Source organism: Molossus molossus, unplaced genomic scaffold (assembly GCF_014108415.1).
Source record: "Molossus molossus isolate mMolMol1 unplaced genomic scaffold, mMolMol1.p scaffold_m16_p_15, whole genome shotgun sequence".
In the NCBI taxonomy this organism is placed as follows: Eukaryota; Metazoa; Chordata; class Mammalia; order Chiroptera; family Molossidae; genus Molossus; species Molossus molossus.
The window spans coordinates 55,121,199-55,138,297 of NW_023425350.1; the positions used below are offsets into that span (position 1 = coordinate 55,121,199).

Consider the following 17,099-nt stretch of genomic DNA (forward strand, 5'->3'; position numbering starts at 1 on the left):
GCATCTTCCATAAAAGCTCCAGGGCAGAGGGTTTGGGGCAGGCCCAGGCCAAGCAGATAGGCAACCTGACTTCAAGAACCAGGTGAAGGCTGCTGTTAAATAACTTTAATGGTTCATGTGGGAGTCACAAGAGAGGTGTGTTCCCCCTCAGTGCTCTCCAGTGCCATCCTCAAAGCTGGTTAGTGCAGGAGGTAGGGCAGGGTTGGTTCCAGTTTTCTCCCAGGAAGGATTTAGGGGGTCCCAGGAATGAGTCCCTCAGCACCAGACCACCATAACTTAAGAGGGGCTTTTGCTCCCCATCCCCAGCCTACCCCCAGTCCAGCTGAGGAAGGGGAGGCCAAGCCAGCCAACCTGCTACACATAGCACTGTATCCAGAGCCCAGCCGCACACAGGTCATCTCCTCTTCCGGCCACATCCTGTTGCCAGCACCTTTCTCTCACACTGGTGACTGGAGCCAAGTGCGGGGTGAGCCTTTGCTGCAGAAGCCTCTGGATCGTGGGGATCGATGTGGGGGGAGAGGGGCAACCAAGCGGGAAGCCTCAAGGGAGTGGTCTGGGGGGACAGCGTCCAGGGAGAATGTTCGGGGACGCCCCCAGGGCAGGGGGTGGGTCTGGGCTGGGGCCACTGAGGCAGGCGAGCAGGAGCTAGGCAGAGCAGGATGGTCTGTAAACATGGCTAGCCAGGGTGGGGGCGTCTCCAGCCTCACGCCCTCCCGCTGGGCCAGGATGTCTGTCACTGCTGCGATGTCATCCAGAGGCTCAATAGCTGTGGCACCAGGAAGGGGTTGAGGGGAGGGGGGCTAGTCAGAGCTTAGGCCCCAGGTCTACCCAGTCCTTACCATCACCTGTCACTGTAATAGGAGGAAAGCAAAGCCCGGACCTCAGCCGAGATTGCGTTATCCTGCAGGAGCAGCCCCTCACCTGGGCCCCCTGGAGCCTCAGGCTCTGATAAGACTATGGGATGCAGGGTGCAGGGTGGACAGGGATGGGTAGGGGTGGGGGCAGAAGTGGGTGAAGAAATCAAGAAAGAGAAGGAAGATGAAAGCAGTGCCAAGCAAGTGAAGGTCAGAAGAAGAGACAGGAATCCGCATACAGAAAGGGAAACAAAAAAGAAGAAATTAGGAAAGGAATCCATGAAATGAACCTGGTTCTTCGGGGTTTTGTTTTGAACTTTGGTGGAAGTGGTTCTCAGAAGAGTTGGAGGAGTGAAAGGAACACAACAGGACAGGGTGGGCTGCAGTCCCCAGAGTTCTGCATTAGCCCAAGTGTACCTTCCGTCTGTTTCCATTATCTGGTTCCCTTGAAGCCTCTAGTGCCCCTTCCCATCAGGCTCCCAGAGTCGAGTTTCACTCACCCATCTCATGGTACAAGGACCTCTGCTTGGCCAGTGCTTGGGGTGGTTTCCGGGGAGCCGGGGTTTCAATCTTCATGATTTCGTCACAGCACTGCTTCCACTGGCCTGAAGGGAGAGCACTGATTGGGGGTGGAGGGGGAGGACTGAGAGGGCCAGGCTACCCTCTCCCATGCTACACGTCCGTCCACGCATTCTTGAAACAGCTCTGTGGTAAAAAATGGCAAACTCCAATTCCTCCCAAAGGTTCAATCCAGCCCCTCCTCTTACTCATGTCAAAGAAAAGCTGCCACAGAGCCTCCATCCAGCTCTGCAGGGCCCCCCGGCTCTCTGTCTGAAGGATGTGTGTCATCTTGTCCTCCCCATACTGGTTACTGATGCTCAGAGTGAAAGGCCGGCCCGTGGCCTGGTCCAGCTCCCCTGCCTGGACTCGAGTCTCCTGCAAGAGAAAGAAGGGGTCTGCTTCCAACTCCACGTTGGTCACAGAAGTCAGCAGTGACTTCAGGCAGGCTGGTCATCCTGCCTGAGAAAGAGGGGCTTGTGGGGCTTTCGCCAAGCCCTCCTATTTGCCTCCCACGGAGCTGAGTGGGAAGGAAAGGCAGGAGGGGACTGGGGATGGGACAGATGGTTTTCAGTCAGGAAAAGGGAAGCATATGAGATGGGAAAAGAGGGTGGGCAGGGAAGGCTCAGAGGCCGGCAGGAATGCTGGGGCCTAATGTCCCTCACTACTTCCATAAAAGTCCGCAGGAAAACCAGCAGAAGGGCTAGTGAACGGAGGAGTCACTGGACTTGGGTTGGGAGAGGAAACCAGGAAAGGGTGTAGTAGATGCACATTAGAATCTGAGGGGGAAGATGGAAGGTGGATGAAAAATCCTACATTGGCTGTAGAACCTTGAGAATTGGCAGGGGCTGGGGCTGGTGAGTAGAAGGGGCAACCCTTTTCCAGTGATGCTGGTCAGGGAGAATATGGTCCCCTCAGCATTCCTGGCCCGGCATTGGTTGTGGTGCTGTGAGGAGCAGGGGACATGGATCTCTCTAAGGTCTGCACCCACCCTCCTGGGGCTTGACCACCAGGGGACCCATCACCTTGTTGATCGCAATAGTAAACAGCGGCTCTTTCCCTGCGTCTGCATCTTCAGATTGCCGGTAACAGAAGAGGTCTGTGCCTTTCAGGACTCCGTGCACTCGTGCCCAGTCCTGCTGCTCCCCAGCCTGCTGCATAGATACTCAAGGTTTCCTGGGGGAATAACACCTCCCAACACTCTTCTTCCCAGGCCCTCTACCAAGAGTCTGCTCCTTTCTGCCCCCATCCTGTCTGAGCCTCATCTTGTCTTGCCATACCCCTCCTTCCCCCCAGATCTTGATTTTCCAGTAGTTCTTAGATTCCCAGATGATCCAGCTCTCCTCTGCCTTTTCCTTGTTCCCTTCCACTCTGCAGGGGCCCTCACCTGCACCCTGAGGGAACCACTTGCAGTAGGCTGAGTCATGCAGAGAGGCTGAGCCACTAGGCGGCAACACACACTACCATAAAGGGGCAGCCAGGCAGGGTTCTCCTCTGGGGGAGAGAAAGTGCAGGGTGGGGGGGTGAGAAGGGGATCATCCAGCGGCCCTTCTCACCACCCAGCGTCCCCCACGCACACACATACTCACCATGGCTGGCGAGGGTGAGGTCATGTGTGCGGAACCCATCTTGCACTGCTGCCAGGGTGAGCGTGGTGTGAGCCAAGAGGTGGTAACGAGGACCACTGCAGGACAGGCAGAGAAGTAGGCCTCAGCCAGGTGAGGAGCACACGAGGGTCATGTTAGACGGCAGGAGCTCTAGTGCTGAGCAGGTCTGCCCTGCTCAGATGGCAGCACAGAAAACTAGCTGGCCTCCCCCACAGGAACGGGGAACAAACATTTACTGAGCTCCTGCTAAGTGCCAGGTCCTGTGTTTTTCACATATGTGTTTTCCTACTGTGTTTCCATGACAGCCCTGGGAGGTTGGTGGCATTCTTTAGTTAACAGATAAGGCAGCTTGAGGTATAGAGAAATTCGCCCAGAATATATAGCTGATAGGTAGGTGGTGGAGCTGAAACTTGAACCCATGTCTGTCTCCAAAATCAGCATTCTGTTAATTACCCTAGATGCTCTCAAACTGCTCTTCAGGGTGCTTCCAGTCTCCTGCAGGCCCCACCACAGAGCCCAGGCCACCCTCCGCCAACCAGGGTGCTCTGTTCTATCCATACAAGATGAAGCTGCCACTGCCAAAAAGTGAAGACCCCAGAGCGTAGCTCTCCCTGCATTCCTATTGGTTATCTCAGTAGACTTGGGCCCAGCTCTGAGTGCCTCCCAGCCATGTGACCACTGCTCATCCGTGTTTGTTTGTACAGCCTGGCAGCAGTGCAAAGTAGGTTCTGCAAGCTCCCCACTGTTCAGAGGTCACCCGTGGCCAGGACAGGCATGTGAGGGCAGTGGGGGAATGCAGGGCCTTACCCCACAGCCGGAGTGGGGAGCAGGATGGGGGTGCTCCCTGAACCTCCAGCATTCTCCAGTGATGCCCTGACACGCCTCCCGGAGGAGCGGCCCAGGGAGCTGCTGAGTTTGGTGGCAAGCCTCTTGGGAGCACCAGCCAGGGCCCCCTCCTCTTCTACGCAGGCCCCATACAGCTCCAGGCGCAGTTCAAAGTCTGGCCTTGCCTCAGTGCTATGGGAATGTGGGAAGAAGAGAGGAGGATGGTCCTGGGGAAGTCCAGGGAGGCACGAGGGATGGGGGTGGGGAGGAGGATGGATGTGGTCCAAGTTCAGGACAGCTGCACAGGAAAGGCCCATCTCCGTTCCTCCCTCTCCTCCCCTCCCCTACCTCATCAGAGCTCTGGGCAGAGTGGAGACAGGACAGAGCCACACGGGTGAGGTACTCACAAGAGCAGGTTGTTCTGAAAGGAGATGTCCGTGAGGGTCCTGTCCACCAGGATCATCTCTGTGTCCTGAATATCTTCCCCTAGCTGTAGCAGCAGGAACACAGCCCAGCGGTGCAGGTCTGGGGACAAAAAGAGCAAAACTGGTTTTAAAAAAAGTGCCTCACAGGAGCTTTCACCCTCAGGGTCACTCCCCTGAATTTGTCCCAGTGTGTGTGGAACTCACCGCCTTTGTTCTTGAAATATTCCGTGTCCTTCCACATGAGTGGAATCCGGACATCTAAGGGACAGAGGGGGGAGAACAGATGTTGAGATGGGGCAGGAGATCTTATGATTGGGCAAGGAGCACCAAGGGCTGGGGGTACTTGTGCTTCTTACCAGAGATGCAGACCCGGCCTCGGCATGGGGAGCGCTCAGCGGACAGCCCACTGTCAGAAGGCCTGTGGGCAAATCACAATATCCTAGCCTGGCCTCCAGACACTACTCCCCCAGGCTCTGGTTCCCAAGGGCTGTAGGACCACCCGCCCCACCCCCAGCCCAGGCAGCCCCAGCCAGGGTGGCATTGCAGGACTGAGAGACTGTCACGCTTGTCGACTGAACCCAGGGTGGTGCTGGGGACACTAGAGACACGCTAGCTCATACACAGTGCAAGCTCTGGGCTCCCACCTCCAAGCACCCTCCCTGACTACCTTCCTAAGCCCCTGCCAGGGACCAGTGAGGCTTGAGCAGACAGGGGCCCACAGAGAGAATGCCTTTCAAGGGCTCTTCTCCATTAAACCACAGGCTTGGAAAAGTTTGCAAGCTTTCTTTTTAACAACAAGGGAGGCTGGTCATCTCCACTATCTCATCAGTTCTTAGATATAGGAGGGTACTGGGTCGATTGGAAAATCAAGTTGACCAGTTTTTAATGAAAGGAAAAAAACCAAATAGGGAACATTTGTGTTCCATTTACCATAAACCTCTCTCCTCCCCATTGATTTCTCCTTTACCTTCCTGGCTAGATAGGTTGTGCCTTCCCAGGGCCCCGTGTTCCCCATTGCCCCACTGCAGGGCCCCAGATACCTAACCTTCCTCACCTCCTCGCCCATCCTCAGGACTCACTGAGTGCGTCCCTCCCTAAGACGATAAAGGCCAGTCTATCCATACTAATGCATAATGCCAGTGATGTAATCAGCAACTTGGGCCTAAAGCTAAATTATGTGACACTAATGTCAGAGTGATTAGCTGTCAGGGACTTGGACTGTCTAGGACCCGTGGGCAGGGCAGAGACTGGTGATGGCTGCCTCTCAGGAGACAGCAAACTCATGGTGGAATCTGTCCCCTGCCTGTTGCCCTTCCTTTAGCTTTACAGGAAAGACAGAGTGGCTTTCTGCCCTCCCTGTGGCTTCATGGGTGAGCTCTGAAGGGCTCCTGGGCCCTCTCCTGTGCCGGCCTCCATGGCTGAGCTGGGGCCTTCTCCCACTCAACTTTGTGGGGTCAAGAAGATTACTTTGCCAGAAACCAATTTTACAAATGACCAATTTACAAAAAACAGTCAATTCTTGGAATGATCAATTTGCCAAACATTTTCTCCAACATTTTAGTTTTACCAGAGCATCACCTCAGACATTTCACTGCAGATTTCTCAGATCAGCAGAGTCTAATGTTAGTGCCGCTTGGGTTTCAGATCCAGAAAGAAGCTGAGCCCTTCTGGAATGCAGTCTGATTTATGTAAAGGGATAGGCTTTCCCTTAAATTATTTTTTTATTATTTTCTTTCCCAATCTCTGCCTCTGATGGTGAACCCCAGCTACAATAAACAGTCAGCAGTTTGTGGTAAATTGGCCATTTGGTAAACTGACACTGAGAAAATTGGCTTTCTAGAAGCCAGCCAGCCAGCCTCATCAGATCACAAGCAGGGCTTAGCAAATTACTGTTTTTGCATTACTACCTACCCCTCAGACTGCCAGTCTTTCACCCAAAACCCTGGCTTTTCTGAGTCCAGCCCTAGCTTCTCACTAGCACACCTCTGGGCAGTATACTGCAGTGGTGAAGGGTCAAGGTGTCTTCCAGGCCCGACACGATGAGGTTGGCTTCAGGGTGGTCCACACTCCATATACACACATGCTGTACCACTACCCCCAGAACGCCTTGCCTCCCCCTTGCTCACCGCCGGCCTGTCTTCCCCAGCACCTGCGCCTCCTTGCGCCGCTGCAGCTCGCCCATGTAGCTGAGGATGCGGCTGTTGCACACCAGCAGGCTTTTGGTAGCCTCCAGAGCCTGCTCGCGCTGGGAACAGGCTGCCAGCAGCTTGCAGGCCCCTTCCCTCATCCGGATCTCATGATCTAGCTTTCTCTGCAACTCTGTGTCCTAGCCGGAGTGGGGAGAAGGATGAGAAGGACATATCAGTTGGGACAGGGAGAAGCATCCTCCAGTCCCCAAATGGGGTGTGGCCAAGGGGAAACTGACAAGAAACTTGTTTCAGGTACCTCAAGGACAAGGGTTGAGTCTCAGCCTCAGCTGCCCAAGTCTAATCAGAACAGCTTTGTGAAAACATAAATGCCCTCATGTATTTGATGGGGGTAGCACATATTACTTCAGTGTTTTTTGAGTGCAGTTTGGAAAAATCTGTGAAAACTACAAATTCACATATCCTTTGATCCAGCTATCCAATATCTAGGAGCTTATCCTACAGATACAGTTACCCATGTGGACAGAGCCGTATTCATTGCAGCATTGTTTTAAAGCACCAAGATTCAAAATCCTTCAACAGGGCATTGGTTAAGTAAGTTACAGCACACTAGACTTGGGGGGGGGGGGATTACTTCATAAATTATATAAATGTCTAATCACTATGCTGTACACCTAAAACTAATATAAAATAATATTGAATGTTAACAGTAATCGACAAATTAAAAAAATGGGATAGGTAAAAATAAGTAAGTTATAGTACATCTCTACCATGAATATTGCAGACATTAAGAGTGTGCAGATATGAAACAATCTTCAAAATATGTGAAGAGAGAAAAGTAGACCAGTGTTATAGCACGCAGTCACCTGTGCACCACATATATACACGCAGAGACACATAGATATGCATAAAATAGTAGTGGTTGCAGGGAGCCGGGAATGGAAAACAGATTTATTTATATGTACCCTTCTCTACTATACTATTGGAAATTGTGTTACCTTTTTAAAGAAATAAATCTTCTCAGTTAAAAAAAAAAAAGGTACCAGGCCCTACCTCAGACTGCAGGACAAGAATCTCTAAGAGTGGGGCATGCACATTTTTTGGACAAGTCCCCCAAGTGATTTTGAGGTGTAGCCAGGGCTGAGAACCACCAACTAAAGGGAATGAATACAGACAATAAAGGCCATGCTGGGTTACCCCAAAGACTCAAGTTATGGGGAAGGGGATCATCTAGTCGGCAAGGGATCAGTGGAGCAGGAGCATACCACCTACAGAGTTCACCCCATACACACACCAAATGAAGGGGTCTGCCACCTTCTGGCCCTCTGAACTTGTAAGGTGAGGACAGAGGCGAGGAAAGGGAATGGGAAGGCAGGTGAAGCAGGAGGTCAGCAGTGAGGGGCTGAGCAGGCTGTGCACAGGGCCAGAGTCAGGGTACTGGGAGAGGCACCAGGACTCTCAGAAACCTTCTTCACTCAGGAAGCAGCCCTGGAGGTCTTGGCACAGAGCAAAGGAGGGGAGCACCAGTTTGACATAAGATAAACCTGGGTCTGAGTCACAGCCCTACCAGTCTTAAGAAGCTGGGAAGAAACTTATTGAAAAAGCCCTGGGCAGTTTAATCAGCCTTGCAGAGACTTGGTTTCCTCATCTGTAAAATGAGGATGGAAGTAGTTTGCACATCCTAGGGTTGTGAGGATTCAACGAGACAGGAAAGCAGTAGCACAGTGCCCAGCACATGGTACACATGAATGGTGGGGATGCGGATTTTAATGATGCCACTTCTGCAGCAGTAGCATTCACCCAACAGACACTGGAGTGTCCCTGTGCTGTTCAAGGCTCCATTTAAAATCCAGCTGGGAGGTGAGAGATGCAGACATAAATGGCTGCTCCATAAGTGCTATGTCATGGCCTAAACACGCTCACAGAAAATAGACCGTTTGCTCCTGGCTGAGTGATGGGAAGGCTTCAGAGAGGAGGTGGAAGACTAACCCCAGTACAATGTATATCAGTCAGGAGGCAAGCCAATGGTGGATTGGAAGATGGGTGTGAATGTGACCACCCAAAACCTGTCTTCTCCCTCACACCAGGTCTCTTCCACACCTTGTGCTCTTGCTTCTGTCCCTGGTGGCTCCAGCCTTCAAGACTCCAAGACCTGAATACCCTAAATTCCTGCTTCAAATGCCTTGTCCAGCCTCCCTCTAGATTCTTTCTTCACTATTTCCTGGGCCACTGTGCAAGACCAGACTCTCTTCACCTGTTACCTCAGCATTATCCATCTGTTTCCCTTCCTGACCCATCAGAAATAGGCCAACCCGGTTTCAAAGCCTCCTCCACCAGGAAGCCCTCCCAGACTACACAGCTCCCCAGAGCCCTGCTAGGTCTGTCTGCACCACGGTCCCTCCTCTGCTAAACTTCCCTGCTTGCCAGCCCCCATCCCATTCTGCATCCAGCTTCTTCCACAAACAGTCCAAACGGATGAGTGCAGGACAGACAGGCATCCTCAAGCGCCCTCCTGGCTGGCTTCTCCATCCCCGCCCCAGCACTCACGGATCCTTCCCTAGCCCTGGTCATTGCGCCTGCCACGAAGCCACAGGCAGCGCGCTGGTCCCGATAGCGGTACTGTCTGGGTGCCCGGCTCAGCGGCCCCGCCCTGTGGCGCTCAGGACACCAGTGACATCAGCTCCCAACTGCCGCGAGAGTGGAGAGTGGCCGAGGGGCTCCAGGACGCAACGCGGGCAGTCCGTCTGCGCGCCTGGCCCTGCTAGGCTCTGGGCTCCTCCGCTCCAGTCGCGGTGTTACGGAGCCTCCTCCAGGAGCGCCTGCCCTGTTGTCCTGGAAAGGATTTCGGAGCCACAGCACTCACTGGAGCTGCAGGAGGTGGGAGGTCCCTGCGGATGTGGTTGCCCTCCAAGGTGACCCCTTGCCTGGGAGCCATGTGGTGGTGGTGGGAAATAGTGTATAAATTAGAGTAACAGGCCACAGCAGTCCCTGGCCCCAGCCCAGAGGAGCCTAAGGGCCCAGCCACCCCTGCAGTGACCCACCCACCTCCCTCCAGTCCTAAGTCCATTCTCCCACGGCCTAGATATCCTGGCTCCCATCCTCTGGGCAGAGCATCTCAGGAATCCTGGCACAGTATCTAGATCCCTGTGCTTTGCACCCATCCTAGGGATAGCTTCTTGTCGCCCCCTCCCCACCCACAAACTCTCTCTCCCCAAGGAGGACTCTCCAGAGAAAGAGCCCAGAGTTGGATGTCAGCTGGACCTGGGTCAGGGCCCAAGGGGCTGAAGGAGGATGAGTAATAGGCAGAAGCCCCAGTACACATTAGGTCCTCCAGGGACATCCTTTCCTGTCCCTCCCACTCTCTTCTGTTCCTGACTTCCTGCTCTGCTTCACCTTCTGTTCCCTTCACAATCTCCACCAGGGCTCAGTTCAAATGTTTGCTTAGAAACTTCACTAGTTATGGAATATAACCTCTGTAAACTGGGGGATTATGCCACCTCCTTCATAACATTGTTGGAAGATTAAGTGGGAAAAATCTAACCTCTACTTTGGCCCAGCACTTTATTTATTTATTTATTTATTTATTTATTTATTTATTCATTTTTATAAGATTTTTATTGATTTTTATTTTTATTTATTTATTTATTTTTTAAATCCTCACTGGAGGACATTTTTCCATTTTTCGTTCAGATAGAGTGGGAGAGAGAGAGAGGAAGAGAGAGAGAGAGAGAAACATCGATGTGAAAGGGACACATTGAGTGGCTGCCACCCGCATGACCCAACCAGGGCCGGGGACAAACTGCAACCGAGGTACATGCCCTTAGCGGAACCGAACCTGGGTCTCTCTGGACCGCAGGCCGACGCTCTAACCGCTGAGCCAACCCGGCCAGGGCTTTATTGATTTTTAGAGGGAGAGAGAAACATCAATGCACTTCCATTGGCTGCCTCCTGCACAGAGCCTGGAACATGAGTGGACACCAACCAGGATGGGCTCAGCACATATTTAAAGACAACCTTTCTCTCACTCCCACCTCTCCTTTACTTGCAGCTTAAGTTGCCTTCTCCAGAAAGTCTTCTTGGGTTTATTCTTCCATGACTACCTCTCTTGCCAATCTCTTAAACATCAATGGGTCTCTCCTGGAGTGGGGTGGTACTGCTGAGCTTCTTGGAGAAAGAACACAGCACCCCCAGCCTATGTCTGAAGGAGAGGTGACAAAAGTGAAATCTAAGTCCCCTCCTCTGTCTCAAAACTTGGGCATACCTCCCATAAAGAAAAATTACATGGTGTGTGTGTGTGTGTGTGTGTGTGTGTGCGCGCGTGCGCGCGCGCACAAACTTTAAACATTTTAATACATAGACCAGCTCTGAACAATAAAATCTCCTGCAATGATGGAAATATTGAATAGTCATCTAGCACTTGAAATGTGGCGAGAGCAACTAAGGAGCTATATTTTTATTTCATTTTAATTAAATTATACATTTAAATAGCCACATATAACTAATAACATGGACAGTGCAGAGGACTAGGGATGGCAAATGGGTTTTATTTCATGTGTTAAGACAGGACACTAAGTAGTGTCAGAATCCCAGTGGGCTCATTAGGCACTTTTCTGCATATTAGAAAAAGGGGACCCTTTTCAGGCAAACAAATTGGATAAAGGTGTCCCTTCATGATGCAGCCCAAAACCAGGTCGGGACTCCTTACTCTGCCTGGTGCCCTTATGAAGGAAACATCCCACACAATTTATGCCAAAGTTGTGCTGAGAAAGAGTCTGAGGCTGTGTCTGGGCTTGCTGATAAAGAGTGGCATGATTGACTCATAATGTCTGCTCTGATCCAGGAATGGAGGTGGGGCCAAGAGAGGTGACATGAAATAAATTGCCATTCCTGATCTATACTCTTTAAAGTCCTGCCTCTGGCCCCAGACGGTTTGGCTCAGCGGTTAGAGCGTCGGCCTGCGGTCCTGAGAGACCCGGGTTCGGTTCCCGCTTAGGGCGCGTACCTCGGTTGCAGTTTGTCCCCGGCCCTGGCCGGTCGTGCGGGTGGCAGCCACTCGATGTGTTCCTTTCACATCGATGTTTCTCTCTCTCTTTCTCTGTTCCTCTCTCTCCCTCCCACTCTACCTGAACAAAAAATAGAAAAATGTCCTCCGGTGAGGATAAAAATAAATAAATAAATAAATAAATAAATAAAGTCCTGCCTCTGACCTTCCTCAACAGAAAACCCCTGCCTGACCAAGTGGTCATTTCCACAGCTTCCTCCATCTTCCTCATCTCAGTCAATTGCCACACTGCCCAGTTGCTTAGCCATACACCCATACACCTAGGAACTGTCCTGGATTCCTCTCTTTGCCTCACCCCTCACATCAAATCCATGAGCAAGCCCTGTCAGACTACCACCATAATTTGAAATCTACCCACTTCTTGTCTCTACCATAAAAACTTTTTTATTAATCCTCATCCAAGGATATTTTTCCATTTATTTATTTTTTTAAGTAGAGTGGCAGAGGGGGAGAGAGAGAGAGAAACATCAATGTAAGAGAAACACATCGACTGGTTACCTCCTGCATGACCTCAACTGGGATGGAACCCACAACCCAGGTACATGCCCTTGATTGGTAATCAAACCCGTGACTCTTTGGTCTGAGGGTCAACGCTCTAATCACTGAGCCAAATTGACCAGGACCGCCATGAGCACTTTCATCCACACCACTAGGTTCACTACCCTGAGGCTGTAACAATCTCTTTCCAGTGGTCTCTGCTACCCCTCTTCCAGCCTTTCTCTCTCCTACCCTCACCAGAGCCTAGCCTATTCTCAGCAGCCATCACTTTAAAACATTAGATAAATCATCCCCCTGCTTAAAACCCTTCCATGGGCCAACATTACAGTGAGAGTAAAATCTAAGTGCCTTGTAATGACTTTCAAGGGCATAACCTGGCCCCTGCCCATGAGCTCAACCCCAACTACTATGTTCCAGCCACACTGGAACTGGAGCTCATCCCCATTTAAGGGCCTTTGTGCTTGCTTTGCTCTCTGTCTGGAAAGCTCTTCCTCCAGTCTTCCTGTATCTTCACCTCCTTCTGGTCTCAGCTCACCAATTTCCTCTCTGACCTCCACAATTCATGCTGCCCTCCCTACACCTCATGTTGATTATATCCCCCAGTTTTCATAATTTCACTTTGAGATTATTTATGTGTTTGCATGTTTATTGTCTGTTCCCAGTAGAATGGACCTTTCCCATCTGGTTCACTGAAGTATCTTATGATCTAGAAAGGAGCTTGGCATTTAGGTGTTCAATAAATGTATTTAAGAATAAATATATGAATAAACAGCCCTGGCCAGTTTGGCTCAGTGGTTGGAGTGTCGGCCTGCGGACCAGAGAGTCCTGGGTTCGGTTCCCGCTAGGGGCATGTACCAAAAAAAAAATATATATATATATATGAATAAACAGCTCCCTGCCATTTCCAGAGTCAGCAAAATCTTTACATCCTTCCCCTTCTCTAGGAAGGCTACATCCTTCCTGTAAACCTTTCTCATATTGAACTCCTCTTTTCTTCCCATACCCGAAAGAGCCCTAGCCCCAGAACACATGTCCACACCCGCCACAGAGCTTCTAGAAGTAGATGTGAAGACAGTACCCTGCTGTCAATAAAGTGCTCTGATTAGCAATACTGAGCTTGATCCACACACAGCACCCAACGCAGGGGACACAGAGCCACCTGTCCCACTCCCCATGTTGAGCAGGCCTGCCCTCCCCCCTCAGCCCCAGCAGGGATGGGCAGGGCAGAGACTGGAGCTGGGTTGCTTGCCAAAGAGGTGCACTGGGGGTGGGGGGGTGGGGGGGGTCATTACCTCCAGGCTGAGCGCCATCTGCCGAATGTAGAGCATATTCAGATCCTCCAGGATGTGCAATCTGTCCTGCATCTCTGTGCCCCCCAGTGCCCCTTCCCTTGTCAGCCCCTCCAGAGGGAGGAGGCAAGCAGGAACCACGTTGCCCCACAATTCCTCCTCCCACTGCTCCCCTGGTCTTGAAAGAAGTGGGCAGCTCTTGGGGAGAAGGCAGAGGCTGCCTCTGACCCTCTGCACTCCTGTTAAACCACTCTGGCTGCTGTGACAAACTTTCCTTGCCTACCGCTGTTCCAGGGCTCTGGTGGGAGCCAGTCATGAGAGGGAAAAAAAATGAAGTGAGAATAAGTGGGGTCCCAGGAGGAGGCCAGCTGCAGAGAGGACTCTGGGCACAGAGTGTCCAGTCTTGCTTTGGTGGCAGCTGTTCTCCCAGCTGTGGAAGAAAAAGGCCCTTTCATTCCGACTCTGGCCCCTCCCCAGCCCCCGCCCACATCCCTGGCGGGGTGGACGGAGAATCTAAGTGCCAGGAGGGCCTGAGGGGCAGGCACAGCTGGAAGGGGGCAGGGAGGGGACGCCTCATGTAGATTCTACGGAATCCTGGAGTTTGTCAGGAGGTTGTACTTTCTGAGAGGGTTTCTGAATAAGTTTGAGGAAGAGAAATGGAGGTGAGGACTTGGGAGAGAGGGCCCAGGGAGTGGGACAAAGGTGTAAATGTGGCCCAACCCCCAGGGCCACCTCTTCCAACTTGGGGGCCACCCGTCCAGCCCAACCCACCCTAGACTCACAACTACCTCGCTTTTCCAGCAGAAGGGAGAAGAGGGAGGGAAAAGGCAGGGGTGTGCCTGTCTGCCGCTGCCCCCGCTCCCCTCTGTGGGCCCCTTCCCTTCCAGACAGGAAGCCAGCCCCGATTCCCAGCCAGCTGCAGCTCCCCCCCCTCCACCCCAGTCCCACGGAGTCACACACCCCTGGGCGGCTGGTCGGGCCCTGCAGCTCCGCCCCGGCTCCTCATCGCTGGCCCCCGAAGGCTGGACTTATCCCGGGGCGGCCCCCGCTCACAGGCCCCTCCTCCGGGTCCCCCCGGCCTCACCCCTCACTCTCCAACGCTGGCCTCGGATGGGGTTGCTTTTTGGGGACCCGACAAGGGCCTCTCCTCCAAGCCCACTAGCTTCTGAGTCAGAGAAGGCCCGGGACACCGGGATGTGTGTGAAAGGGCCTTTGTTCAGGGCAGGCTGCCGGGGGGGGGGGGAGGGCAGAAGCCAGGCTTGGAATCCCGGCCGGGAGGGAGAGGGGGACGGGAGGAAGGCCCCCTCACTTAACCCTTCCAGGCCCAGCAGGGAAGGAGAGCTGACCTTGGACAGCCTCCGAGCTGTCGCTACTCGCCCGCTCAGCCTCTCCCAAACCTTGTTAGGGAGTTGCAGGTGGGGTTCAGACCTTAGCATCGTGGAGAGTGCTGGTGCCCAGGAGGAAATTGTCAGACTAAAGGCTGAATGAACTCTCAGGTCTCAGAAAAGGAGGCTGAAAGTCGGTGTGGGAAAAAACCCCTGACCATTAGAAGCAATCCACGCCCCGCACCCATCCACCCACTCACACCCATGTGCACACACTCTCCCAGCCCTTCCGCGGCACAGAGTGACCCGGGAGGGCTTCAACGAAGTGGGCCGACATGGCCTGAAAGTGGAGACGCGGTGGAGACTGTCCCACACGGTTGAGATAGGTTGCGAGAAGGTGCTGGAGGCCTGGGGGAGGACCGGGCGCCCAAGCCAAGGGCCGATCTGCCCACCGCCCTTTGCCCGGGGATGCCCGGGAGGCGCCACACACTATTTGGGAATGGGGCCTGGGGCCCCTTAAATTGAAACCAACCGAAGTTTGTCCAGGCAGAGGCAAATCATTCCAACTGGGCCAGGGAGTGTCTGGGGCGGGACAGGTCCGATTAACGTGCAGACTGTAGGTGCGCGCTTGACTTTTAAAGTCAACAACCACTGGTTTGGACACGACCCGCGACGTCTCCGCCCCTCGGCGTGCGCACGGGCGGGGGCGACGCGGCCGGGGCTGCGGGAGCCGGGTAGGCGGGAAAGCAGGGACGCGGGGCTCTCACCTCGGGCGGGTCGCTGAAGAGGCTGAGTCGGAAGCGGCCGCGTTTGAACTCCATCTCCAAGGCGGAGCCCCTGGCCACCGTGACCCGGCTCCGGTGGTTTCGAGAGAACATGCTGGCGGCTTGGCGCATTTGCCCGTTCTGTGCACTCCCAGTGCCACCCGGCTCTGCCATGTCTCCTGGACTTCTGTCTCTCGACGCCCGCCCGCCGGTGCGGCCCGGGAGCTCTGCTGCTAGGTTCCCAAACTCCGCCCCCGGAGACGACACCTGGGCCGAGCAGGGTGCGGCCCCCTCCTTCTCTACCCCCGCCAAAGGCCGGTTCGGTGGGATCAGTCCAGGGGCGCCCTCTCAGCCCTAGCTCAGCCTCTACAGAGCAGGCCTGGCCCAACAGCCTGTCCGCCGGGGCACCCTACACCTCAGGAGCACTGCGGGGGCGCACCATCCCTTCCGGCCCGGGCCGTGGGCGCCGCACCTGGGCAAGGGGCGGGCCCAGAGAAGCCCCGCCCCACCAGCCGCTCCCACCTAGCACACTGACTATATGCACAGGGAAAATCGAGCCACCCCATGGATCGCCGCGGGCCACGCTGCATCTTTAGCGGGACCCTGGGACCGCGCCCAGTTTCACCCTTAGGCAGTTTCCCAAGCGACCCTTTCAACTTCCTGCAGTCCCACATATTCCTTCTTTGTCCCCTTCCCTCTTTAGGCTTTCCTCCCTCCCGGCTATCCTCCATCCTTAGCCGCCGCAATTCAAGGGGCACGTCTTGGAAACCTGTTCTGTCACTTAGTAACTGTGACGCCCTGACTCAGTCATTGAACTGTCTGAGGTTCTGTTTTCTCATCTGTTCAATGGAAATAGAGTAATTATCTCCAATCCTGGGGTTGCTATGAGAATTACAATGACAATGAGTGTAAAATGCCCAGCATAGTACTTGACACAAGACAAATGTCCCATAAGTGGAGCCAAGAAGAAAAAGGAGCGGCTGCAGTACCCCTGCGCCCTTCGGTGGGGCACCAGCGACTTCAGCTCCTTTTGACCCAGACCTTGAATGCCTTAAGAGGGTGAGGATATGGCGGCCTCCATAGTGGCTGTCTCCTAACTGTTTTGCTGGGTAGCTGAGACAGGATTACCACTCTCTGCTTCTGCAGAAAAAGGGGCCCCTCCTTACCTGCAGAGAGCCTAGTTAGAGAGAAGGAAATGGTAGAAAATTAGCTTGCTGGCCACACATAAGCAGTCTCCTAGGGACTTGCGAAATTACTGGGGAGAACCTGAGGGGGTGGGGAGGCTCCTTCATAGCACTTGGGCTGGAGCCAGAGAAGTACTGTACCAGCCTTTAACTTTAGAGAGCCCAGGTTAACATAGCTCTGTTATGGCAAATTATTCAATATTCTTTTAGAGAATCTGGCTTAAAATCACGTCAGCAAAAGGGGAGATTTATTGGCTTAAGGAACTAAAATGGTTTAAAATGTTAGGCTTTGTAAACGAATGGATAAAAAAGCTGTGGTACATATACACAATGGAGTACTATGCAGATGTAAGAAAGATCTCTTATCCTTTGAGACGACATGGAGGGACCTGGAAAGTATTATCCTAAGTGAAACAAACCAAGCAGAAAAAGACAAATACCACATGATCTCACTTATTTATGGAATATAATGAACATAACAGTCTGAGGAATAGGGTAACCCCAGAGACGTGGAAGTAGGGTACAGACTGACAACCCTCAGAAGAGGGGGTGGGGAGGAGG

At 53.2% G+C, this 17,099-nt stretch overlaps 1 protein-coding gene across 3 annotated transcripts; it reads right to left on the minus strand.

Annotated features, from left to right (window-relative positions):
• Positions 1-71: 71 nt before the first annotated feature.
• Positions 72-15,702, minus strand: RTKN (rhotekin). 3 transcript variants are annotated; one of them, XM_036262909.1, is made up of 13 exons: positions 14,350-14,380; positions 13,269-13,695; positions 6,396-6,595; positions 4,626-4,687; positions 4,474-4,527; positions 4,252-4,369; positions 3,827-4,036; positions 3,002-3,096; positions 2,800-2,906; positions 2,438-2,566; positions 1,622-1,790; positions 1,355-1,459; positions 72-766 (listed from the first exon to the last, which is right to left on the minus strand). In XM_036262909.1, the coding sequence occupies exons 2-13, from the start codon at positions 13,338-13,340 to the stop codon at positions 438-440; spliced, it is 1,650 nt and encodes a 549-aa protein (XP_036118802.1). In that variant the 5' UTR covers positions 13,341-13,695; positions 14,350-14,380; the 3' UTR covers positions 72-437. The 3 variants fall into 3 exon arrangements, with proteins under 3 accessions (XP_036118802.1, XP_036118799.1, XP_036118801.1); XM_036262906.1 differs by lacking the exons at positions 13,269-13,695; positions 14,350-14,380 and adding an exon at positions 15,358-15,702; XM_036262908.1 differs by lacking the exons at positions 13,269-13,695; positions 14,350-14,380 and adding an exon at positions 15,358-15,537 and having other exon boundaries at positions 149-766; positions 2,438-2,563.
• Positions 15,703-17,099: the final 1,397 nt, after the last annotated feature.

Excerpts from the sequence above, each read along its gene's own strand:
- RTKN (XM_036262906.1), bottom strand. The coding sequence starts at position 15,528 with ATGGCAGAGCCGGGTGGCACTGGGAGTGCACAGAACGGGCAAATGCGC. Across the intron at positions 4,037-4,251 it reads TTTCAGAACAACCTGCTCTT|CACTGAGGCAAGGCCAGACT; the intron begins GTGAGTACCTCA and ends ACATTCCCATAG. Across the intron at positions 2,907-3,001 it reads CCTCACCCTCGCCAGCCATG|AGGAGAACCCTGCCTGGCTG; the intron begins GTGAGTATGTGT and ends TCTCTCCCCCAG.